This window comes from Scyliorhinus torazame, chromosome 8 (genome assembly GCF_047496885.1).
Source record: "Scyliorhinus torazame isolate Kashiwa2021f chromosome 8, sScyTor2.1, whole genome shotgun sequence".
NCBI lineage: Eukaryota > Metazoa > Chordata > Chondrichthyes > Carcharhiniformes > Scyliorhinidae > Scyliorhinus > Scyliorhinus torazame.
Window position 1 is genome coordinate 149,688,663 of NC_092714.1, and position 26,862 is coordinate 149,715,524.

Here is a 26,862-nt window from a genome sequence, read left to right on the forward strand (position 1 = left end):
TGACTCAGTATCTGATATATGTGTCCCAGTGTGTGTGTATCTCAGTGTCCGATATATGTGTCCAGGTGTGTGTGTGTCTCAGTGTCCGATATATGTGTCCAGGTGTGTGTGTCTCTGTGTTTGATATATGTGTCCCGGTGTGTGCGTGTCTCAGTGTCTGATATATGTGTCCAAGTGTGTGTGTATCTCAGTGTCCGATATATGTGTCAAAGTGTGTGTGTGTCTCAGTGTCCGATACATGTGTCCAGGTGTGTGTTTCTCAGTGTCTGTATTATGTGTCCAGGTGTGTGTCTGTCTCAGTGTCCGATATATGTGTCCAGGTCTGTGTGTGTCTCAGTGTCCGATATACGTGTCTAGGTGTGTGTGTGTCTCAGTGTCCGATATATGTGTCCAGGTGTGTGTGTGTCTCAGTGTCCGATATATGAGTCCAGGTGTGTGTTTGTTTCAGTGTCTGAGAAATGTGTCCATGTGTGTGTGTGTCTCAGTGTCTGATATACATGTCCAGGTGTGTGTGTGTCTCAGTGTCCGATATATGTGTCCAAGTGTGTGTGTCTCAGTGTCCGATATATGTGTCCAGGTGTGTGTTTGTCTCAGTGTCTGATATATGTGTCCAGGTGTGTGTGTGTCTCAGTGTCCGATATATGTGTCCAGGTGTGTGTGTGTCTCAGTATCTGATATATGTGTCCCAGTGTGTGTGTATCTCAGTGTCCGATATATATGTCCAGTGTGTGTGCATCTCAGTGTCCGATATATGTGTCCAGGTGTGTGTGTGTCTCAGTGTCCGATATATGTGTCCCGGTGTGTGTGTCTCAGTGTTTGATATACGTGTCCCGCTGTGTGTGTGTCTCAGTGTCTGATATATGTGTCCAAGTGTGTGTGTATCTCAGTGTCCGATATATGTGTCCAGGTGTGTGTGTGTCTCAGTGTTTGATATATGTGTCCCGGTGTGTGTGTGTCTCAGTGTACGGTATATGTGTCCAGGTGTGTGTGTGTCTCAGTGTCTGATATATGTGTCCAAGTGTGTGTGTGTCTCAGTGTCGGATATACATTTCCACGTGTGTGTGTCTCAGTGTCCGATATATGTGTCCAGGTGTGTGTGTCTCAGTGTTTGATATACGAGTCCCGCTGTGTGTGTGTCTCAGTGTCTGATATATGTGTCTAGGTGTGTGTGTGTCTCAGTGTTTGATATATGTGTCCAGGTGTGTGTGTGTCTCAGTGTCTGATATATGTTTCCAAGTGTGTGTGTATCTCAGTGTCTGATATATCTGTCCAGGTGTGTGTGTGTCTCAGTGTTTGATATATGTGTCCAGGTGTGCGTGTGTCTCAGTGTCCGATATATGTGTCCAGTGTGTGTGTATCTCAGTGTCCGATATATGTGTCCAGGTGTGTGTGTGTCTCAGTGTTTGATATATGTGTCCAGGTGTGTGTGTGTCTCAGTGTCTGATATATGTTTCCAAGTGTGTGTGTATCTCAGTGTCTGATATATCTGTCCAGGTGTGTGTGTGTCTCAGTGTCCCCGATATATGTGTCCAGGTGTGTGTGTATCTCAGTGTCTGATATATGTGTCCAAGTGTGTGTGTCTCAGTGTCTGATGTATGTGTCCAAGTGTGTGTGTGTCTCAGTATCTGATATATGTGTCCAAGTGTGTGTGTATCTCAGTGTCCGATATATGTGTCCAGGTGTGTGTGTCTCAGTGTTTGATATATGTGTCCCGGTGTGTGTGTATCTCAGTGTCCGATATATGTGTCCAAGTGTGTGTGTGTCTCAGTATCTGATATATGTGTCCAAGTGTGTGTGTGTCTCAGTGTCTGATATATGTGTCCAAGTGTGTGTGTATCTCAGTGTCCGATATATGTGTCCAGGTGTGTGTGTGTCTCAGTGTCCGATATATGTGTCCAGGTGTGTGTGTCTCAGTGTCCGATATATGTGTCCAGGTGTGTGTGTGTCTCAGTATCTGATATATGTGTCCAGGTGTGTGTGTGACTCAGTGTCTGATATATGTGTCCAGGTGTGTGTGTGTCTCAGTGTACGGTATATGTGTCCAGGTGTGTGTGTGTCTCAGTGTCTGATATATGTGTCCAAGTGTGTGTGTGTCTCAGTGTCGGATATACATTTCCACGTGTGTGTGTGTCTCAGTGTCCGATATATGTGTCCAGGTGTGTGTGTCTCAGTGTTTGATATACGTGTCCCGCTGTGTGTGTGTCTCAGTGTCTGATATATGTGTCCAAGTGTGTGTGCATCTCAGTGTCCGATATATGTGTCCAGGTGTGTGTGTGTCTCAGTGTTTGATATATGTGTCCCGGTGTGTGTGTGTCTCAGTGTCTGATATATGTTTCCAAGTGTGTGTGTATCTCAGTGTCTGATATATCTGTCCAGGTGTGTGTGTGTCTCAGTGTCCGATATATGTGTCCAGGTGTGTGTGTATCTCAGTGTCTGATGTATGTGTCCAAGTGTGTGTGTGTCTCAGTATCTGATATATGTGTCCAAGTGTGTGTGAATCTCAGTGTCCGATATATGTGTCCAGGTGTGTGTGCCTCAGACTTTGATATATGTGTCCCGGTGTGTGTGTATCTCAGTGTCCGATATATGTGTCCAAGTGTGTGTGTGTCTCAGTATCTGATATATGTGTCCAAGTGTGTGTGTGTCTCAGTGTCTGATATATGTGTCCAAGTGTGTGTGTATCTCAGTGTCTGATATATGTGTCCAGGTGTGTGTGTGTCTCAGTGTCCGATATATGTGTCCAGGTGTGAGTGTCTCAGTGTCCGATATATGTGTCCAGGTGTGTGTGTGTCTCAGTATCTGATATATGTGTCCAGGTGTGTGTGTGTCTCAGTGTCTGATATATGTGTCCAGGTGTGTGTGTGACTCAGTGTCTGATATATGTGTCCAGGTGTGTGTGTGTCTCAGTGTACGGTATATGTGTCCAGGTGTGTTTGTGTCTCAGTATCTGATATATGTGTCCCAGTGTGTGTGTATCTCAGTGTCCGATATATGTGTCCAGTGTGTGTGTATCTCAGTGTCCGATATATGTGTCCAGGTGTGTGTGTGTCTCAGTGTCCGATATATGTGTCCAGGTGTATCTGTCTCAGTGTTTGATATACGTTTCCCACTGTGTGTGTGTCTCAGTGTCTGATATATGTGTCCAGGTGTGTGTGTGTCTCAGTGTTTGATATATGTGTCCCGGTGTGTGTGTGTCTCAGTGTCTGATATATGTTTCCAAGTGTGTGTGTATCTCAGTGTCTGATATATCTGTCCAGGTGTGTGTGTGTCTCAGTGTCCGATATATGTGTCCAAGTGTGTGTGTATCTCAGTGTCTGATGTATGTGTCCAAGTGTGTGTGTGTCTCAGTATCTGATATATGTGTCCAAGTGTGTGTGTATCTCAGTGTCCGATATAAGTGTCCAGGTGTGTGTGTCTCAGTGTTTGATATATGTGTCCCGGTGTGTGTGTATCTCAGTGTCCGATATATGTGTCCAAGTGTGTGTGTGTCTCAGTATCTGATATATGTGTCCAAGTGTGTGTGTGTCTCAGTGTCTGCTATATGTGTCCAAGTGTGTGTGTATCTCAGTGTCCGATATATGTGTCCAGGTGTGTGTGTGTGTCTCAGTGTCCGATATATGTGTCCAGGTGTGTGTGTCTCAGTGTCCGATATATATGTCCAGGTGTGTGCGTGTCTCAGTATCTGATCTATGTGTCCAGGTGTGTGTGTGTCTCAGTGTCTGATATATGTGTCCAGGTGTGTGTGTTTCTCAGTGTCTGATATATGTGTCCAGGTGTGTGTGTCTCTCAGTGTACGGTATATGTGTCCAGGTGTGTGTGTGTCTCAGTGTCTGATATATGTGTCCAAGTGTGTGTGTGTCTCAGTGTCGGATATACATGTCCACGTGTGTATGTGTCTCAGTGTCCGATATATGTGTCCAAGTGTGTGTGTCTCAGTGTCTGATATATGTGTCCAAGTGTGTGTGTGTCTCAGTGTCCGATATACATGTCCACGTGTGTGTGTGTCTCAGTGTCCGATATATGTGTCCAAGTGTGTGTGTCTCAATGTCTGATATATGTGTCCACGTGTGTGTGTGTCTCAGTGTCCGATATATGTGTCCAAATGTTTGTGTCTCAGTGCCTGATATACGTGTCCAGGTGTGTGTGTGTCTCAGTGTCCGATATATGTGTCCAAGTGCATGTGTCTCAGTGTCCGATATATGTGTCCAAGTGCATGTGTCTCAGTGTCCGATATATGTGTCCAGGTGTGTGTGTATCTCAGTGTCTGTATTATGTGTCCCGGTGTGTGTGTATCTCCGTGTCTGATATGTGTGTCCAGGTGTGTGTCTGTCTCAGTGTCCGATATATGTGTCCAGGTGTGTGTGTATCTCAGTGTCTGTATTATGTGTCCCGGTGTGTGTGTATCTCCGTGTCTGATATGTGTGTCCAGGTGTGTGTCTGTCTCAGTGTCCGATATATGTGTCCAGGTCTGTGTGTGTCTCAGTGTCCGATATACGTGTCCAGGTGTGTGTGTGTCTCAGTGTCCGATATATGTGTCCAGGTGTGTGCGTGTCTCAGTGTCCGATATATGTGTCCAGGTGTGTGTGTGTCTCAGTGTCCGAAATATGAGTCCAGGTGTGTGTTTGTCTCAGTGTCTGATATATGTGTCCATGTGTGTGTGTGTCTCAGTGTCTGATATACATGTCCAGGTGTGTGTGTGTCTCAGTGTCCGATATATGTGTCCAAGTGTGTGTGTCTCAGTGTCCGATATATGTGTCCAGGTGTGTGTTTGTCTGAGTGTCTGATATATGTGTCCAGGTGTGTGTGTGTCTCAGTGTCCGATATATGTGTCCAGGTGTGTGTGTCTCAGTATCTGATATATGTGTCCCAGTGTGTGTGTATCTCAGTGTCCGATATATGTGTCCAGTGTGTGTGTACCTCAGTGTCCGATATATGTGTCCAGGTGTGTGTGTGTCTCAGTGTCCGATATATGTGTCCAGGTGTGTGTGTCTCATTGTTTGATTTACGTGTCCCGCTGTGTGTGTGTCTCAGTGTCTGATATATGTGTCCAAGTGTGTGTGTATCTCAGTGTCCGATATATGTGTCCAGGTGTGTGTGTGTCTCAGTGTTTGATATATGTGTCCAGGTGTGTGTGTGTCTCAGTGTCCGATATATGTGTCCATGTGTGTGTTTCTCAGTGTCTGATATATGTGTCCCGGTGTGTGTGTGTCTCAGTATCTGATATATGTGTCCAGGTGTGTGTGTGTCTCAGTGTCCGATATATGTGTGCAGGTGTGTGTGTGTCTCAGTATCTGACCTATGTGTCCAGGTGTTTGTGTGTCTCAGTGTCTGATATATGTGTCCAGGTGTGTGTGTGTCTCAGTGTCTGATATATGTGTCCAGGTGTGTGTGTGTCTCAATGTCCGATATATGTTTCCAGGTGTGTGTGTGTCTCAGTGTCCGATATATGTGTCCAAGTGTGTGTGTCTCAGTGTCTGATATTTGTGTCCAAGTGTGTGTGTGTCTCAGTGTCCGATATACATGCCCACGTGTGTGTGTGTCTCAGTGTCCGATATATGTGTCCAAGTGTGTGTGTCTCAGTGTCTGATATTTGTGTCCAAGTGTGTGTGTGTCTCAGTGTCCGATATACATGTCCACGTGTGTGTGTGTCTCAGTGTCTGATATATGTTTCCAGGTGTGTGTGTGTGTCTCAGTGTCCGATATATGTGTCCAGGTGTGTGTGTGTCTCAGTGTCCGATATATGTGTCCAGGTGTGTGTGTGTCTCAGTGTCCGATATATGTGTCCAGGTGTGTGTGTGTCTCAGTGTCCGATATATGTGTCCAGGTGTGTGTTTGTCGCAGTGTCTGATATATGTGTCCAAGTGTGTGTGTATCTCAGTGTCCGATATATGTGTCCCGGTGTGTGTGTGTCTCAGTGTCTGATATATGTTTCCAAGTGTGTGTGTATCTCAGTGTCTGATATATCTGTCCAGGTGTGTGTGTGTCTCAGTGTCCGATATATGTGTCCAGGTGTGTGTGTATCTCAGTGTCTGATGTATGTGTCCAAGTGTGTGTGTGTCTCAGTATCTGATATATGTGTCCAAGTGTGTGTGAATCTCAGTGTCCGATATATGTGTCCAGGTGTGTGTGCCTCAGACTTTGATATATGTGTCCCGGTGTGTGTGTATCTCAGTGTCCGATATATGTGTCCAAGTGTGTGTGTGTCTCAGTATCTGATATATGTGTCCAAGTGTGTGTGTGTCTCAGTGTCTGATATATGTGTCCAAGTGTGTGTGTATCTCAGTGTCTGATATATGTGTCCAGGTGTGTGTGTGTCTCAGTGTCCGATATATGTGTCCAGGTGTGAGTGTCTCAGTGTCCGATATATGTGTCCAGGTGTGTGTGTGTCTCAGTATCTGATATATGTGTCCCGGTGTGTGTGTGTCTCAGTGTCTGATATATGTGTCCAGGTGTGTGTGTGACTCAGTGTCTGATATATGTGTCCAGGTGTGTGTGTGTGTCTCAGTGTACGGTATATGTGTCCAGGTGTGTTTGTGTCTCAGTATCTGATATATGTGTCCCAGTGTGTGTGTATCTCAGTGTCCGATATATGTGTCCAGTGTGTGTGTATCTCAGTGTCCGATATATGTGTCCAGGTGTGTGTGTGTCTCAGTGTCCGATATATGTGTCCAGGTGTATCTGTCTCAGTGTTTGATATACGTTTCCCACTGTGTGTGTGTCTCAGTGTCTGATATATGTGTCCCGGTGTGTGTGTGTCTCAGTGTCTGATATATGTTTCCAAGTGTGTGTGTATCTCAGTGTCTGATATATCTGTCCAGGTGTGTGTGTGTCTCAGTGTCCGATATATGTGTCCAAGTGTGTGTGTGTCTCAGTGTCTGATGTATGTGTCCAAGTGTGTGTGTGTCTCAGTATCTGATATATGTGTCCAAGTGTGTGTGTATCTCAGTGTCCGATATAAGTGTCCAGGTGTGTGTGTCTCAGTGTTTGATATATGTGTCCCGGTGTGTGTGTATCTCAGTGTCCGATATATGTGTCCAAGTGTGTGTGTGTCTCAGTATCTGATATATGTGTCCAAGTGTGTGTGTGTCTCAGTGTCTGCTATATGTGTCCAAGTGTGTGTGTATCTCAGTGTCCGATATATGTGTTCAGGTGTGTGTGTGTGTCTCAGTGTCCGATATATGTGTCCAGGTGTGTGTGTCTCAGTGTCCGATATATATGTCCAGGTGTGTGCGTGTCTCAGTATCTGATCTATGTGTCCAGGTGTGTGTGTGTCTCAGTGTCTGATATATGTGTCCAGGTGTGTGTGTTTCTCAGTGTCTGATATATGTGTCCAGGTGTGTGTGTCTCTCAGTGTACGGTATATGTGTCCAGGTGTGTGTGTGTCTCAGTGTCTGATATATGTGTCCAAGTGTGTGTGTGTCTCAGTGTCGGATATACATGTCCACGTGTGTATGTGTCTCAGTGTCCGATATATGTGTCCAAGTGTGTGTGTCTCAGTGTCTGATATATGTGTCCAAGTGTGTGTGTGTCTCAGTGTCCGATATACATGTCCACGTGTGTGTGTGTCTCAGTGTCCGATATATGTGTCCAAGTGTGTGTGTCTCAATGTCTGATATATGTGTCCACGTGTGTGTGTGTCTCAGTGTCCGATATATGTGTCCAAATGTGTGTGTCTCAGTGCCTGATATACGTGTCCAGGTGTGTGTGTGTCTCAGTGTCCGATATATGTGTCCAAGTGCATGTGTCTCAGTGTCCGATATATGTGTCCAAGTGCATGTGTCTCAGTGTCCGATATATGTGTCCAGGTGTGTGTGTATCTCAGTGTCTGTATTATGTGTCCCGGTGTGTGTGTATCTCCGTGTCTGATATGTGTGTCCAGGTGTGTGTCTGTCTCAGTGTCCGATATATGTGTCCAGGTCTGTGTGTGTCTCAGTGTCCGATATACGTGTCCAGGTGTGTGTGTGTCTCAGTGTCCGATATATGTGTCCAGGTGTGTGCGTGTCTCAGTGTCCGATATATGTGTCCAGGTGTGTGTGTGTCTCAGTGTCCGAAATATGAGTCCAGGTGTGTGTTTGTCTCAGTGTCTGATATATGTGTCCATGTGTGTGTGTGTCTCAGTGTCTGATATACATGTCCAGGTGTGTGTGTGTCTCAGTGTCCAATATATGTGTCCAAGTGTGTGTGTCTCAGTGTCCGATATATGTGTCCAGGTGTGTGTTTGTCTGAGTGTCTGATATATGTGTCCAGGTGTGTGTGTGTCTCAGTGTCCGATATATGTGTCCAGGTGTGTGTGTCTCAGTATCTGATATATGTGTCCCAGTGTGTGTGTATCTCAGTGTCCGATATATGTGTCCAGTGTGTGTGTACCTCAGTGTCCGATATATGTGTCCAGGTGTGTGTGTGTCTCAGTGTCCGATATATGTGTCCAGGTGTGTGTGTCTCATTGTTTGATTTACGTGTCCCGCTGTGTGTGTGTCTCAGTGTCTGATATATGTGTCCAAGTGTGTGTGTATCTCAGTGTCCGATATATGTGTCCAGGTGTGTGTGTGTCTCAGTGTTTGATATATGTGTCCAGGTGTGTGTGTGTCTCAGTGTCCGATATATGTGTCCATGTGTGTGTGTCTCAGTGTCTGATATATGTGTCCCGGTGTGTGTGTGTCTCAGTATCTGATATATGTGTCCAGGTGTGTGTGTGTCTCAGTGTCCGATATATGTGTGCAGGTGTGTGTGTGTCTCAGTATCTGACCTATGGGTCCAGGTGTTTGTGTGTCTCAGTGTCTGATATATGTGTCCAGGTGTGTGTGTGTCTCAGTGTCTGATATATGTGTCCAGGTGTGTGTGTGTCTCAATGTCCGATATATGTTTCCAGGTGTGTGTGTGTCTCAGTGTCCGATATATGTGTTCAAGTGTGTGTGTCTCAGTGTCTGATATTTGTGTCCAAGTGTGTGTGTGTCTCAGTGTCCGATATACATGCCCACGTGTGTGTGTGTCTCAGTGTCCGATATACATGTCCACGTGTGTGTGTGTCTCAGTGTCTGATATATGTTTCCAGGTGTGTGTGTGTGTCTCAGTGTCCGATATATGTGTCCAGGTGTGTGTGTGTCTCAGTGTCCGATATATGTGTCCAGGTGTGTGTGTGTCTCAGTGTCCGATATATGTGTCCAGGTGTGTGTGTGTCTCAGTGTCCGATATATGTGTCCAGGTGTGTGTTTGTCACAGTGTCTGATATATGTGTCCAAGTGTGTGTGTATCTCAGTGTCCGATATATGTGTCCAAGTGTGTGTGTGTCTCAGTGTCTGATATATGTGTCCAAGTGTGCGTGTGTCTCAATGTCTGATATATGTGTCCACGTGTGTGTGTGTCTCAGTGTCCGATATATGTGTCCAAGTGTGTGTGTCTCAGTGTCTGATATACATGTCCAGGTGTGTGTCTGTCTCAGTGTCCGATATATGTGTCCAAGTGTGTGTGTCTCAGTGTCCGATATATGTGTCCAGGTGTGTGAGTGTCTCAGTGTCTGTATTATGTGTCCAGGTGTGTGTGTATCTCTGTGTCTGATATCTGTGTCCAGGTGTGTGTGTCTCAGTGTCCGATATATGTGTCCAGGTCTGTGTGTGTCTCAGTGTCCGATATATGTGTCCAGGTGTGTGTGTGTCTCAGTGTCCGATATATGTGTCCAGGTGTGTGCGTGTCTGTGTCCGATATATGTGTCCAGGTGTGTGTGTGTCTCAGTGTCCGATATATGAGTCCAGGTGTGTGTTTGTCTCAGTGTCTGATATATGTGTCCAAGTGTGTGTGTGTCTCAGTGTCTGATATATGTGTCCAGGTGTGTGTGTATCTCAGTGTCTGATATATGTGTCCAAGTGTGTGTGTATCTCAGTGTCCGATATATGTGTCCAAGTGTGTGTGTGTCTCAGTGTCCGATATACATGTCCACGTGTGTGTGTGTCTCAGTGTCTGTATTATGTGTCCAGGTGTGTGTGTGTCTCAGTGTCTGTATTATGTGTCCAGGTTTGTGTGTGTCTCAGTGTCTGTATTATGTGTCCCGGTGTGTGTGTATCTCAGTGTCCGATATGTGTCCAGGTGTGTGTGTGTCTCAGTGTCCGATATATGTGTCCAGTTGTATCTGTCTCAGTGTTTGATATACGTGTCCCACTGTGTGTGTGTCTCAGTGTCTGATATATGTGTCCAAGTGTGTGTGTATCTCAGTGTCCGATATATGTGTCCAGGTGTGTGTGTGTCTCAGTGTTTGATATATGTGTCCCGGTGTGTGTGTGTCTCAGTGTCTGATATATGTTTCCAAGTGTGTGTGTATCTCAGTGTCTGATATATCTGTCCAGGTGTGTGTGTGTCTCAGTGTCCGATATATATGTCCAGGTGTGTGTGTATCTCAGTGTCTGATATATGTGTCCAAGTGTGTGTGTGTCTCAGTGTCTGATGTATGTGTCCAAGTGTGTGTGTGTCTCAGTATCTGATATATGTGTCCAAGTGTGTGTGTATCTCAGTGTCCGATATATGTGTCCAGGTGTGTGTGTCTCAGTGTTTGATATATGTGTCCCGGTGTGTGTGTATCTCAGTGTCCGATATATGTGTCCAAGTGTGTGTGTGTCTCAGTATCTGATATATGTGTCCAAGTGTGTGTGTGTCTCAGTGTCTGCTATATGTGTCCAAGTGTGTGTGTATCTCAGTGTCCGATATATGTGTCCAGGTGTGTGTGTGTGTCTCAGTGTCCGATATATGTGTCCAGGTGTGTGCGTGTCTCAGTATCTGATCTATGTGTCCAGGTGTGTGTGTGTCTCAGTGTCTGAGATATGTGTCCAGGTGTGTGTGTGTCTCAGTGTCTGATATATGTGTCCAGGTGTGTGTGTCTCTCAGTGTACGGTATATGTGTCCAGGTGTGTGTGTGTCTCAGTGTCTGATATATGTGTCCAAGTGTGTGTGTGTCTCAGTGTCGGATATACATGTCCACGTGTGTGTGTGTCTCAGTGTCCGATATATGTGTCCAAGTGTGTGTGTCTCAGTGTCTGATATATGTGTCCAAGTGTGTGTGTGTCTCAGTGTCCGATATACATGTCCACGTGTGTGTGTGTCTCAGTGTCCGATATATGTGTCCAAGTGTGTGTGTCTCAATGTCTGATATATGTGTCCACGTGTGTGTGTGTCTCAGTGTCCGATATATGTGTCCAAATGTTTGTGTCTCAGTGCCTGATATACGTGTCCAGGTGTGTGTGTGTCTCAGTGTCCGATATATGTGTCTAGGTGTGTGTGTATCTCAGTGTCCGATATATGTGTCCAGGTGTGTGCGTGTCTCTGTGTCCGATATATGTGTCCAGGTGTGTGTGTGTCTCAGTGTTTGATATATGTGTCCAGGTGTGTGTTTGTCTCAGTGTCTGATATATGTGTCCAGGTGTGTGTGTGTCTCAGTGTCCGATATATGTGTCCAGGTGTGTGTGTGTCTCAGTATCTGATATATGTGTCCCAGTGTGTGTGTATCTCAGTGTCCGATATATGTGTCCAGGTGTGTGTGTGTCTCAGTGTCCGATATATGTGTCCATGTGTGTGTCTCAGTGTCTGATATATGTGTCCTGGTGTGTGTGTGTCTCAGTGTCTGATATATGTGTCCAAGTGTGTGTGTATCTCAGTGTCCGATATATGTGTCCAAGTGTGTGTGTGTCTCAGTGTCCGATATATGTGTCCAAGTGTGTGTGTCTCAGTGTCTGATATTTGTGTCCAAGTGTGTGTGTGTCTCAGTGTCCGATATACATGTCCACGTGTGTGTGTGTCTCAGTGTCCGATATATGTGTCCAGGTGTGTGTGTATCTCAGTGTCTGATATATGTGTCCAAGTGTGTGTGTGTCTCAGTATCTGATATATGTGTCCAGGTGTGTGTGTGTCTCAGTGTCCGATATATGTGTCCAGGTGTGTGTGTGTGTCTCAGTATCTGATCTATGTGTCCAGGTGTTTGTGTGTCTCAGTGTCTGATATATGTGTCCAGGTGTGTGTGTGTCTCAGTGTCTGATATATGTGTCCAGGTGTGTGTGTGTCTCAATGTCCGATATATGTTTCCAAGTGTGTGTGTGTCTCAGTGTCTGATATATGTGTCCAAGTGTGTGTGTATCCCAGTGTCCGATATATGTGTCCAAGTGTGTGTGTGTCTCAGTGTCTGATATATGTGTCCAAGTGTGCGTGTGTCTCAATGTCTGATATATGTGTCCACGTGTGTGTGTGTCTCAGTGTCCGATATATGTGTCCAAATGTGTGTGTCTCAGTGTCTGATATACATGTCCAGGTGTGTGTCTGTCTCAGTGTCCGATTTATGTGTCCAAGTGTGTGTGTCTCAGTGTCCGATATATGAGTCCAGGTGTGTGAGTGTCTCAGTGTCTGTATTATGTGTCCAGGTGTGTGTGTATCTCTGTGTCTGATATATGTGTCCAGGTGTGTGTGTCTCAGTGTCCGATATATGTGTCCAGGTCTGTGTGTGTCTCAGTGTCCGATATATGTGTCCAGGTGTGTGTGTGTCTCAGTGTCCGATATATGTGTCCAGGTGTGTGCGTGTCTGTGTCCGATATATGTGTCCAGGTGTGTGTGTGTCTCAGTGTCCGATATATGAGTCCAGGTGTGTGTTTGTCTCAGTGTCTGATATATGTGTCCAAGTGTGTGTGTGTCTCAGTGTCTGATATATGTGTCCAGGTGTGTGTGTATCTCAGTGTCTGATATATGTGTCCAAGTGTGTGTGTATCTCAGTGTCCGATATATGTGTCCAAGTGTGTGTGTGTCTCAGTGTCCGATATACATGTCCACGTGTGTGTGTGTCTCAGTGTCTGTATTATGTGTCCAGGTGTGTGTGTGTCTCAGTGTCTGTATTATTTGTCCAGGTTTGTGTGTGTCTCAGTGTCTGTATTATGTGTCCCGGTGTGTGTGTATCTCAGTGTCCGATATATGTGTCCAGTGTGTGTGTATCTCAGTGTCCGATATGTGTCCAGGTGTGTGTGTGTCTCAGTGTCCGATACATGTGTCCAGGTGTATCTGTCTCAGTGTTTGATATACGTGTCCCACTGTGTGTGTGTCTCAGTGTCTGATATAAGTGTCCAAGTGTGTGTGTATCTCAGTGTCCGATATATGTGTCCAGGTGTGTGTGTGTCTCAGTGTTTGATATATGTGTCCCGGTGTGTGTGTGTCTCAGTGTCTGATATATGTTTCCAAGTGTGTGTGTATCTCAGTGTCTGATATATCTGTCCAGGTGTGTGTGTGTCTCAGTGTCCGATATATATGTCCAGGTGTGTGTGTATCTCAGTGTCTGATATATGTGTCCAAGTGTGTGTGTGTCTCAGTGTCTGATGTATGTGTCCAAGTGTGTGTGTGTCTCAGTATCTGATATATGTGTCCAAGTGTGTGTGTATCTCAGTGTCCGATATATGTGTCCAGGTGTGTGTGTCTCAGTGTTTGATATATGTGTCCCGGTGTGTGTGTATCTCAGTGTCCGATATATGTGTCCAAGTGTGTGTGTGTCTCAGTATCTGATATATGTGTCCAAGTGTTTGTGTGTCTCAGTGTCTGCTATATGTGTCCAAGTGTGTGTGTATCTCAGTGTCCGATATATGTGTCCAGGTGTGTGTGTGTGTCTCAGTGTCCGATATATGTGTCCAGGTGTGTGCGTGTCTCAGTATCTGATCTATGTGTCCAGGTGTGTGTGTGTCTCAGTGTCTGATATATGTGTCCAGGTGTGTGTGTGTCTCAGTGTCTGATATATGTGTCCAGGTGTGTGTGTCTCTCAGTGTACGGTATATGTGTCCAGGTGTGTGTGTGTCTCAGTGTCTGATATATGTGTCCAAATGTGTGTGTGTCTCAGTGTCGGATATACATGTCCACGTGTGTGTGTGTCTCAGTGTCCGATATATGTGTCCAAGTGTGTGTGTCTCAGTGTCTGATATATGTGTCCAAGTGTGTGTGTGTCTCAGTGTCCGATATACATGTCCACGTGTGTGTGTGTCTCAGTGTCCGATATATGTGTCCAAGTGTGTGTGTCTCAATGTCTGATATATGTGTCCACGTGTGTGTGTGTCTCAGTGTCCGATATATGTGTCCAAATGTTTGTGTCTCAGTGCCTGATATACGTGTCCAGGTGTGTGTGTGTCTCAGTGTCCGATATATGTGTCTAGGTGTGTGTGTATCTCAGTGTCCGATATATGTGTCCAGGTGTGTGCGTGTCTCTGTGTCCGATATATGTGTCCAGGTGTGTGTGTGTCTCAGTGTTTGATATATGTGTCCAGGTGTGTGTTTGTCTCAGTGTCTGATATATGTGTCCCAGTGTGTGTGTATCTCAGTGTCCGATATATGTGTCCAGGTGTGTGTGTGTCTCAGTGTCCGATATATGTGTCCATGTGTGTGTCTCAGTGTCTGATATATGTGTCCTGGTGTGTGTGTGTCTCAGTGTCTGATATATGTGTCCAAGTGTGTGTGTATCTCAGTGTCCGATATATGTGTCCAAGTGTGTGTGTGTCTCAGTGTCCGATATATGTGTCCAAGTGTGTGTGTCTCAGTGTCTGATATTTGTGTCCAAGTGTGTGTGTGTCTCAGTGTCCGATATACATGTCCACGTGTGTGTGTGTCTCAGTGTCCGATATATGTGTCCAGGTGTGTGTGTATCTCAGTGTCTGATATATGTGTCCAAGTGTGTGTGTGTCTCCGTATCTGATATATGTGTCCAGGTGTGTGTGTGTCTCAGTGTCCGATATATGTGTCCAGGTGTGTGTGTGTGTCTCAGTATCTGATCTATGTGTCCAGGTGTTTGTGTGTCTCAGTGTCTGATATATGTGTCCAGGTGTGTGTGTGTCTCAGTGTCTGATATATGTGTCCAGGTGTGTGTGTGTCTCAATGTCCGATATATGTTTCCAGGTGTGTGTGTGTCTCAGTGTCTGATATATGTGTCCAAGTGTGTGTGTATCCCAGTGTCCGATATATGTGTCCAAGTGTGTGTGTGTCTCAGTGTCTGATATATGTGTCCAAGTGTGCGTGTGTCTCAATGTCTGATATATGTGTCCACGTGTGTGTGTGTCTCAGTGTCCGATATATGTGTCCAAGTGTGTGTGTCTCAGTGTCTGATATACATGTCCAGGTGTGTGTCTGTCTCAGTGTCCGATATATGTGTCCAAGTGTGTGTGTCTCAGTGTCCGATATATGAGTCCAGGTGTGTGAGTGTCTCAGTGTCTGTATTATGTGTCCAGGTGTGTGTGTATCTCTGTGTCTGATATATGTGTCCAGGTGTGTGTGTCTCAGTGTCCGATATATGTGTCCAGGTGTGTGTGTGTCTCAGTGTCCGATATATGTGTCCAGGTGTGTGCGTGTCTGTGTCCGATATATGTGTCCAGGTGTGTGTGTGTCTCAGTGTCCGATATATGAGTCCAGGTGTGTGTTTGTCTCAGTGTCTGATATATGTGTCCAGGTGTGTGTGTATCTCAGTGTCTGATATATGTGTCCAAGTGTGTGTGTATCTCAGTGTCCGATATATGTGTCCAAGTGTGTGTGTGTCTCAGTGTCCGATATACATGTCCACGTGTGTGTGTGTCTCAGTGTCTGTATTATGTGTCCAGGTGTGTGTGTGTCTCAGTGTCTGTATTATGTGTCCAGGTTTGTGTGTGTCTCAGTGTCTGTATTATGTGTCCCGGTGTGTGTGTATCTCAGTGTCCGATATATGTGTCCAGTGTGTGTGTATCTCAGTGTCCGATATGTGTCCAGGTGTGTGTGTGTCTCAGTGTCCGATATATGTGTCCAGGTGTATCTGTCTCAGTGTTTGATATACGTGTCCCACTGTGTGTGTGTCTCAGTGTCTGATATATGTGTCCAAGTGTGTGTGTATCTCAGTGTCCGATATATGTGTCCAGGTGTGTGTGTGTCTCAGTGTTTGATATATGTGTCCCGGTGTGTGTGTGTCTCAGTGTCTGATATATGTTTCCAAGTGTGTGTGTATCTCAGTGTCTGATATATCTGTCCAGGTGTGTGTGTGTCTCAGTGTCCGATATATATGTCCAGGTGTGTGTGTATCTCAGTGTCTGATATATGTGTCCAAGTGTGTGTGTGTCTCAGTGTCTGATGTATGTGTCCAAGTGTGTGTGTGTCTCAGTATCTGATATATGTGTCCAAGTGTGTGTGTATCTCAGTGTCCGATATATGTGTCCAGGTGTGTGTGTCTCAGTGTTTGATATATGTGTCCCGGTGTGTGTGTATCTCAGTGTCCGATATATGTGTCCAAGTGTGTGTGTGTCTCAGTATCTGATATATGTGTCCAAGTGTGTGTGTGTCTCAGTGTCTGCTATATGTGTCCAAGTGTGTGTGTATCTCAGTGTCCGATATATGTGTCCAGGTGTGTGTGTGTGTCTCAGTGTCCGATATATGTGTCCAGGTGTGTGCGTGTCTCAGTATCTGATCTATGTGTCCAGGTGTGTGTGTGTCTCAGTGTCTGATATATGTGTCCAGGTGTGTGTGTGTCTCAGTGTCTGATATATGTGTCCAGGTGTGTGTGTCTCTCAGTGTACGGTATATGTGTCCAGGTGTGTGTGTGTGTCTCAGTGTCTGATATATGTGTCCAAGTGTGTGTGTGTCTCAGTGTCGGATATACATGTCCACGTGTGTGTGTGTCTCAGTGTCCGATATATGTGTCCAAGTGTGTGTGTCTCAGTGTCTGATATATGTGTCCAAGTGTGTGTGTGTCTCAGTGTCCGATATACATGTCCACGTGTGTGTGTGTCTCAGTGTCCGATATATGTGTCCAAGTGTGTGTGTCTCAATGTCTGATATATGTGTCCACGTGTGTGTGTGTCTCAGTGTCCGATATATGTGTCCAAATGTTTGTGTCTCAGTGCCTGATATACGTGTCCAGGTGTGTGTGTGTCTCAGTGTCCGATATATGTGTCTAGGTGTGTGTGTATCTCAGTGTCCGATATATGTGTCCAGGTGTGTGCGTGTCTCTGTGTCCGATATATGTGTCCAGGTGTGTGTGTGTCTCAGTGTTTGATATATGTGTCCAGGTGTGTGTTTGTCTCAGTGTCTGATATATGTGTCCAGGTGTGTGTGTGTCTCAGTGTCCGATATATGTGTCCAGGTGTGTGTGTGTCTCAGTATCTGATATATGTGTCCCAGTGTGTGTGTATCTCAGTGTCCGATATATGTGTCCAGGTGTGTGTGTGTCTCAGTGTCCGATATATGTGTCCATGTGTGTGTCTCAGTGTCTGATATATGTGTCCCGGTGTGTGTGTGTCTCAGTGTCTGATATATGTGTCCAAGTGTGTGTGTATCTCAGTGTCCGATATATGTGTCCAAGTGTGTGTGTGTCTCAGTGTCCGATATATGTGTCCAAGTGTGTGTGTCTCAGTGTCTGATATTTGTGTCCAAGTGTGTGTGTGTCTCAGTGTCCGATATACATGTCCACGTGTGTGTGTGTCTCAGTGTCCGATATATGTGTCCAGGTGTGTGTGTATCTCAGTGTCTGATATATGTGTCCAAGTGTGTGTGTGTCTCAGTATCTGATATATGTGTCCAGGTGTGTGTGTGTCTCAGTGTCCGATATATGTGTCCAGGTGTGTGTGTGTGTCTCAGTATCTGATCTATGTGTCCAGGTGTTTGTGTGTCTCAGTGTCTGATATATGTGTCCAGGTGTGTGTGTGTCTCAGTGTCTGATATATGTGTCCAGGTGTGTGTGTGTCTCAATGTCCGATATATGTTTCCAGGTGTGTGTGTGTCTCAGTGTCCGATATATGTATCCAAGTGTGTGTGTCTCAGTGTCTGATATTTGTGTCCAAGTGTGTGTGTGTCTCAGTGTCCGATATACATGCCCACGTGTGTGTGTGTCTCAGTGTCCGATATATGTGTCCAAGTGTGTGTGTCTCAGTGTCTGATATTTGTGTCCAAGTGTGTGTGTGTCTCAGTGTCCGATATACATGTCCACGTGTGTGTGTGTCTCAGTGTCCGATATATGTGTCCAAGTGTGTGTGTCTCAGTGTCCGATATATGTGTCCAGGTGTGTGTGTGTCTCAGTGTCTGATATATGTGTCCAGGTGTGTGTGTGTCTCAGTGTCCGATATATGTGTCCAGGTGTGTGTGTGTCTCATTGTCCGATATATGTGTCCAGGTGTGTGTTTGTCACAGTGTCTGATATATGTGTCCAAGTGTGTGTGTGTCTCAGTGCCTGATATATGTGTCCAAGTGTGTGTGTATCTCAGTGTCTGATATATGTGTCCAAGTGTGTGTGCGTCTCAGTGTCTGATATATGTGTCCAGGTGTGTGCGTGTATCAGTGTCTGATATAAGTGTCCAGGTGTGTGTGTGTCTCAGTGTCCGATATATGTGTCCAGGTGTGTGTGTATCTCAGTGTCTGACATATGTGTCCAGGTGTGTGTGTGTCTCAGTGTCCGATATATGAGTCCAGGTGTGTGTGTACCTCAGTGTCCGATATATGTGTCCAAGTGTGTGTGTATCTCAGTATCTGATATATGTGTCCAAGTGTGTGTGTCTCAGTGTCCGATATATGTGTCCAGGTGTGTGTGTGTCTCAGTGTCTGATATATGTGTCCAGGTGTGTGTGTATCTCAGTGTCCGATATATGTTTCCAGGTGTGTGTGTGTCTCAGTGTCCGATATATGTGTCCAGGTGTGTGTGTGTCTCAGTGTCTGATATATGTGTCCAGGTGTGTGTGTGTCTCAGTGTCCGATATATGTGTCCAGGTGTGTGTGTGTCTCAGTGTCCGATATATGTGTCCAGGTGTGTGTGTGTCTCAGTGTCCGATATATGTGTCCAGGTGTGTGTTTGTCTCAGTGTCTGATATATGTGCCCAGGTGTGTGTGTATCTCAGTGTCTGATATATGTTTCCAGGTGTGTGTGTATCTCAGTGTCTGACATGTGTCCAGGTGTGTGTGTGTCTCAGTGTCCGATATATGTGTCCAGGTGTGTGTGTATCTCAGTGTCCGATATATGTGTCCAAGTGTGTGTGTATCTCAGTATCTGATATATGTGTCCAAGTGTGTGTGTATCTCAGTGTCCGATATATGTGCCCCCTCCCCGATCACAAAGCAAACACAGCGAAAGTCGACGGGGGGATTAAAAGGGAGGCGGCCTTCACTGGGGCATTGAAGATGGAAAACCTACCTCAAAGTGTACCTCCAGGATTTGAGGGGCATCTTTGTCTATTTTTGATATATACTAAATGGTTATCTGGCCTACATTATACATAAGGTCACACTTACATATTTCAAATAATAACTTGCTTATATGATGGGAGTTTCCCCTGGGCAGCAGCATTCCTGCCAGTTTCAAAGGCCCATTGGGTCAAATGTCTAGTGCATTATACTATACTACTGAGGATCTCTGTCAGTGCTGTATTATGTGATGTTGGGCTCTTTCCCACTCATAAGCACACACTTTGTTTCTCCAAATAGCTGTATTATGTTTCAAAGTAATCAGCCAATTTTCAAGATGGTCTTTGTACTGCTAATAATAAAAGGGCAGATGATGGCAGTAATTTTATATCTTGTCCATCAGCACTGACGTGAACCTCTGGCAGGTGCTGACAGTTCTTCTGGCATCTACACGCTCAGAAAATTGATGCCAATACATTGAGATTAATGGCCAAAAGATCACCATGTTTCACAGAGATTTTATTATTAAACTAAACAAACCCCATTATATTGCAGTCATGATTGGATTAGTCAGTTTATCAGCTGATTCTGTGTACATGTATCAACGTTCAAAATTTATTCAGTAAATTTTTTTAAGTATATGTACGGAATAAAAATATCAAAGTAATTTCATATGTTACACAGTTCAGATTATTTTCCTATTTAAAATGTATTTGATATAGGAAATTCATATTCTCCGTGTATGATGAGGTACACACATTTATTACAAAGTTACAGATTTGTGCTCATTCATAGTTATATTTTTTCATTTGTCCTGGTATCATTAATATATATTGTTCAGAGAGTAGCTTTGTAGGTGCCAGAGAGAGCCTGGAAGTGTGAGGCTGTACTTCTCTTAGCGGAACAACTGGCTGTATTCCACTTGCCCCCTTATACCTGTCCAGGGGTTTTGCTGCGATTGGCTGCTTTATGCAGTTCTTCTGCAAGCTCCTCCAGTCTTTCCCTGAATTCTAAATTCTCGTATAGCCTTTTGGGAATGTTGGTCATTCCATAAAGTAGGCCGTAGAGACAGCCTGCAATTGATCCAGTGGCTCCACTCTCACCTGTAGGTATGAAACAAGATATTAAGTGTTTTCCTTCAATTGGTTAGGAAGTGTTGTTCTGGCTGACATGGCAGCAACCAGTTTGTACACAGGAAGATGCCGTATACAGCAGAAAATCTCTTTTGATGCTGGCTGAGTGGGCAATATCAGCTGATGATATGGATCGTAATTGCTGACTGATGCTTGAATACTAAGGGATGCCTTGATGGCACCAAGCATTATGGCACCATGTTATGCTGCACGTTATGTCCAGAGAGATACTCCAGAGAGCCTGAAATAAAAGCACCCATTATACTCCCTGAAGGTATATTGGATGCAGCAGTCATAAGGCACCAAGAGAAATCCTGAACACGCAAACGGATACTCATTTTGATATTTCTGGAGGGTTCAGTTGTGAGGTTTCAGGAAGGATGAATTGGTCTTTGGAGGGAGTACAGCACAACTTCACCAGGCCTACATTATGAGACAAAATTGCATAAACATAGGTTATATTCCTATGCATCTGGAAGACTAAAGTGTAATTTAATCAAAATGTTTAAAAGGATTTGATAGGGTCACTATAAAGAAGTTATTTACTCCGGTGAGAGCGTTCAGAACTAGGGACCATGATTTTAAGATACAAACAAGACTGTTCAGAAGGGAAATCAGGGAAATGGTACAAACGGTAGTGAAAATGTGGAACCATCTTCATCCAAGAAGGGTGCTGGAAAACAATTGGAGCTTTTGAGATAAAGGACAATGGATTTTTATTTTGCTGGGGCCATCAAGGGCTTTATAGCAATAATGGATAAATGGAGTTGAGGTGCAGATACAGCTATGATCTAATTGAACGATATATTTACGGCATCCAAATAATTTGCACTAAAAGCTGATTAACCTCCTCAATTACATTCCTCAGCATTCTGAATGACTCACGGCTTCAAACTTTAATTTTCATGTATGGACAAACAGTGTTTGCGTCATGAAATATATTCCGCCTGATGTCACATCTGACTTGTCATAGTCATATGACTGCCATGAGGCAAGCTCACTGTAGGCTGCCATTTCTGATCTGTTCAATAAAGACTCTCACTGAGAAGACACTTAAGAAGTTCTTGGATAAAAGCAAATAAATGCTGATGCTGGAATTGAAACATAAACAGAAAATGCTGGACTATCCCAGCAAGTCTGTCAGCATTTGTGGAGGGAGAATGGAGCTAACGTTTCGAGCCTGGATGACTCTTTGTGAAAGCTTTGACGAAACTTCACTGTCCTTAAACGTGAAACAGACAGTAAAGGAGGGTTTTGAAAGTTCAGTGAACTCCTACCTCTTAACAATTTCCTTCTCCAGAGACTTAGTGGGTCACTGCTATTAAAGCAAAGGGGAATTTGATTAAAATATGTTTTGCAGTAACTCAAGGTCACCCCCATCCTTCACTGTCAGATTGTCAATGCTGCCCTGATTCCTGGGAATCTCTGGGCAAATAATCCATGGTTGCATTGAAGCCTCTTACCTCCATGAAACATGGCATGATTACACAGTTCTGTCCAGTCACCCCCAGCAAAGAGGAGGGCATCATAGGCTATCATCGGAGCATCATGTCCTCTTCTCCCACCCACGCCTTCGGAGCTCCATTCCTTGTATACCTTTGATGGAGTAATTTGATATTATTCTTTTGACTCCGGTTCTTTATTTGTATCATTTATTCTCCCAGTCCCTCCCTTCCATTATACACAATAACAAAATTCCTGAAAATTCTGAAATCTAAAACAAAGACAGAAAATTATAGGGATATTCAGCAGCCCCTGCGGAGAGAGAGAAACACGCTTAATATTTAAGGCCAGTGACCTTTCATCAGAACTGGAGAAGTTAGAAACCTGACAATTTTGAAGCAAGTACCAAGGCTGGGAAAGGAACAAAGAGGGAGTACAGGGAGCGGGTGGGAGGCAGAAGAGATTAAATTAAAAATAAGTTGATGGTGCAAAGCAAAAGGAGCGTGGCAATGGGACAAGGAAAGAAACAAAATAGGGGTCACGAGCTGAGGTTCTCAAATTGAGGTCCACAGAGAATTCCCAAGGACCTGCAAACTAAACTGCCTTTGTCACAAATTTCACCTGAAACATTGAAATAAAATGATTTCTAACCGAAGATTGCCTCAATACTGATAAATGAAATGATATTAACACTAATGATAACTTCCCCCACTGCGCTCTCTGCCACACCAATATCGATAAACTTCACCTCTGTGCGTATAGATTGTTCCTTTCTGGAGCTTTCCAGCCAAAGATTCTTTGTGTTAATCATGTGACGCATTAACATCTAATTTGTTGAGAGAAATAGGTAAAATTGTCCTTTTGAAAGCAGGCTTTGGTTTTAACCAATGGAGGTAGTTTTGGGGAGCATCTATTGATAACTATTATTTAATCATTACAATAGGATCCTTAATCCTCAAGAACCCATTGAGGAAGGTAGATGTTGATGGCTCAGTAGCTTATTGGCTGGAGGCTCTCAGTTTCAGGCAAACGGCGATTGGATAACACATTGCAATGGTTTTATATCTGTTTCTAGAAGGATAGGTTTGGAATCAATGTTATTTTCAGGCTGGACTGAATCACAGATAGTGGGAATAACATTGATTCCAAACCTATCCTTCTAGAAACAGATATAAAACCAACCAAGCTTGGCCTTCCTAGTGCCACACTTTCTGGGTCCCTCCATGAACAGATATGCCAACTGACTGTATACTGAGAGAGGATGCCACTGCCTCTCCCCTTACAAAGTCTTTCCACCAGTGTGCTTTAAGATCTCTTGCAGCTACCTTCCAACACTGTGGCATTATGGCAATACTCACTCTATCCCTGCAGTTATAAAATCTTCAGGAGTCCCGAGGGAGTTACACAAATGAAGTTTCTTTGGCAAACAAAAGTAAAGGCCGCAACATGGCATACAGACATAAGTCACAGCCGGGACCACCGATCCTGGCCGACTTTTAAGTACAAGATTCATGAGCCCCAGTTGCTAGGCCTCCACCATTCAGCAGGGGAGCCCCTGTTCCAGGAGCCACGCGGGGAGATAAATTGGGTCACCCCCCCATGGGTCTCATGAGAGTTATTAATCTCTTCCCCCCCAAAAGTCTATTGGAGGTGGAGGAGATCTCCTTCGCTGCTTTGCCCACGGCTATGTTTCCAACATCTGTAGGGATGGGTCGAGGCGGGGGGGTGCGGTGGACCATTTCGGGGAGCATCGCTTCCGCGCCGATTGTCTGGGGGTCCTGTCGGCAGTCACTCCCTGACCAAACTGTAGGGGCCAGATTAGGTCGGGCCCGGGCCCTGTTCGCGCCGTCGTGAAATGCGATGGCGTTCACGACGGCGCGAACACTTGGCCTCCATATCGGAGAATCGCCCCCAAAGACTGCAACGTGGTGTACAACACATCAGTCACAACGGGGACTATCCATCATGCTGGTTCCAATCCTGGCCGGCTTTTAAGTACAGGATTCACCAGTCCCAGCTGTTAGGCCTCTGCCCTCAGCGCGGGAGCTTGTATTTTATGAGCCTCACAGGAGATCAATTGGGTCATCCGCATTGGTCCCATGAGGGTTATTACAACAATACAGAGCCAACCTACTTGAGTGGGCATCTCCAGTGGTCCTCAGCACCTGGTAGACAGCCAATCAGAGTGGGCAATCGTGAGAACACTCATTAACCAAAATGGTGGAAAGCAAGGCCACACTTTGACAAGATTCCCCGCCAGTTGGGAGACCTTTGCCAGGTGGGAAACAATTCTATTTGGCCATGTAGAGCTCCAAAATAACAGGAATTTAATTCAGATTTCAAGATCAAATGCACCAACCTGATCTCTTTTCTCTGCGTCGTAATTCTTTGGAAATGTTGGCATGTTCTGCCCCTCCTGTGCAATTCCTCTTTGTTCCAAATACGACTGCCACTTGGTTTCAAAATAAAACCAATTTTCTTGGTATTCTGAGGTAAAAGTTGCATCTTATTGAGTCCACTCCTACAATTTCAGGATGCTACTGAACCATTAAACAAAGAAAATAATTGTTCTTACGATAGTTTCTTTAGAATGTTGCTAAAAAGGGAGACATGTTGCTGAAGTTTTTCATCTCACACTCATCAGGACAAATACGAGTATGACAAATTTCAAACAATCACAACAACTTATTCTACAAGAGAAAAGAGTGTTGATTGGCTGGCAAGTTGACTTTGATTGGCTATGGTGTTGTCATGGAGAAAGCAACCATTTAAAAAATATCATTCTTGTGCTTGTCCTGATAAGTGTGAGATGAAAAGCTCCAACAACATGTCTCTCTTATCAGCAATATTTTCTTTTCTTGATTCCTCCTCCACTGAAGCCAGAGATTTGTCCGAAGCTTCCCTTGTCAAGGCAGCACACTTATCCTGGGCCTTTCCTACTGAGTTTGTGCATCTCCTAGTCTATCATACTGAGAACTGGGGGTTTGAGATCTATACAAGGCCTCCCATGCTCAATGGCTGGCTATAACCAAATCCATAAAAGTACTTACTGGCAACTGTGTCTTCCATCTGGGGGTAACAATCAGCATCTACCCCTGTGGTGGGGAATGATGTAATCTAACTGTCACACGTCACAAAGTAGAGTACTAAAATGAAACACCAGCAGTCTTTGCCACCATCAGTTTGATGTTACCATCATTCTCCATTTTCAGATGAAAGTTGAATAATGCTCTTATAGTTTTGACTCGTTTTATATTAATACTATTCATTTACAGCTAATTTAAGGATCAGGTTTCACACTAGTTTGACAGCCGATTGTCAATTTTTCAGGGTCAGGTGATACTATCCTTCAGCTGGACTCTCTAGCCTTGGTTTTGAGAGGTCACTGGGACCAGCAGGAGAATGGTCAGGCGAGGTCCCAGGCGCCTGCCTGCTTGCCGCAATGGAATCTTTTTTCCAGATTGTGAACTGACAGCTCCAAAGGGCCTCATGGGAAACTCGGTACTGCTTTCTTACAGGACGCATCCCCGACTTTCCCTTTCCTCCCCACGCTTCCATTAACATCTCCCTCCATTTAAGCTCTCCTCCTGGAATCATAGGCACCATCTCGCCTTACTATCACATGTGGCTCCTCAATTTCCGTCATCTCAATCACAGAGAAGGCCACCTCTGGTCACTTTTACCTCGTCCAGCCATTTTCCCTTTCTACCTTCCTCATGTACCTGCCTTTGTAAGCAATACACTGCCCCAAGTTACCTACCTTTGGCCTTTAGTCACCGCAGTACATCTGAATCTTCTGATATCTTCAGTCATTTCCTCACTTTCACCTATGATGCACTTTTCCTTGGTTCTCTTTCTTACCCTGGTCAATGTTCTGGTATGACCATCATTATCTTTATTGCACAGTGGAGAGACTTGAACCCAATCAATGGTGGACAACTGGTTCACTGCCCTTTCTGGCTGGCCCACATAAAACACATGAACGTATATAGGGCCCAGCTCTTCTTTACCAAAACTGCCCACTATTCCAGGACCTCCAGCTTCTTTACTGCAAACTGTTTCATTTAGCCCCTCTCTTCCCCCAGTCCGCCCTCACAAGTGCGATGAGCTGATGGAATGTTTTGGGAGATTATCTGTTCAGCTGTCTCTGTCACAACTCTCTCTTTTCCCTAATCCACTGAGCTAAACGACCTCTAAGATCCCCCCCCCCCCCGCCCCCCCCCCCCTCCTCCCCCCCCCGCCCTTGCCCTCACCCTGAATTTTCTGCACTTTCTTTCCATAGGACCAAAGAATCTCTACAGTGCAGAAGGAAGTCAATCGGCCCATCGATCCTGCGCCGATCCCCTGAGAGAACACTCTGCCCAAGCTCACTCCCCCGCCCTATCCCTGTAATCCTGCCTAACCTGCACATCTTTGGACACTAAGGGGAAATTTTAGCATGGCCAATCCACCTAACCTGCACATCTTTGGACTGTGGGAGGAAACCGGAGCACCCGGAGGAAACCCACGCACACAGGGGGAGAACATGCAGATTCCGCACAGTCACTCAGGCCGGAACTGAACCTGGCTTTCTGACGGTGTGAGGCAGCAGAGCCACACTACCTATCCTCAACCGCTCTCTGAGCTCATTTGCGCATGGGGCCCACCTCCTGCTCCCTCAGTCCTATTCCCATTAAACTGCTGACAGCACACTTCCCCTCCTGGCTCCCACGCTGTGGTAAACACCACTAGTAACACATTGCATGTATTACGGTACTGCCACTGTATTACAGGTACCACAGTAAATCCCCGCCTGCTGGCTCCTCCCAGCAGGCGGTGAATAAAAGTGTCTGCTCTCCTGCGCTGCTCCCATTCTGGCTTCAGCTGGAGGAGGCACAACATCTTGTGCAATAAAGCCTCGATTGTTTCACCATTCTTGTCTCATGGTAATTGACGGTACATCAATTTATTGCACAAGATTTTAAAAGATGAACATCTTAATCAAGCCTGATCGCGTGGAGCTGAGCCCTCACGCAGCCAATGCCACGTCCGCCTTCGAGCACTGGCTAGCCTGCTTTGAAGGCTACCTCAGAGCAGCCACTGAAGAACTCTCGGACCCACAGAAGCTCCAGATCCTCTACTCACAGGTGAGCCCTCAAGTTTTTCCCCTCATCCGGGATGCGCC

General features: G+C 45.2%; 1 protein-coding gene across 1 annotated transcript in view; it reads right to left on the minus strand.

Moving 5' to 3' along the window:
* Positions 1-19,865: 19,865 nt before the first annotated feature.
* adprhl1 (ADP-ribosylhydrolase like 1) overlaps positions 19,866-26,862 on the minus strand; it is a 66,763-nt gene continuing 59,766 nt past the window's right edge. The window contains exons 5-7 of the mRNA XM_072514349.1: positions 24,058-24,185; positions 21,719-21,851; positions 19,866-20,225 (exon numbers count right to left, since the gene is read on the minus strand). Coding sequence (XP_072370450.1) covers positions 20,053-20,225; positions 21,719-21,851; positions 24,058-24,185 — 434 coding nt within the window. The 3' untranslated portion in view covers positions 19,866-20,052. The remainder of the gene's footprint in view (positions 20,226-21,718; positions 21,852-24,057; positions 24,186-26,862) is intronic.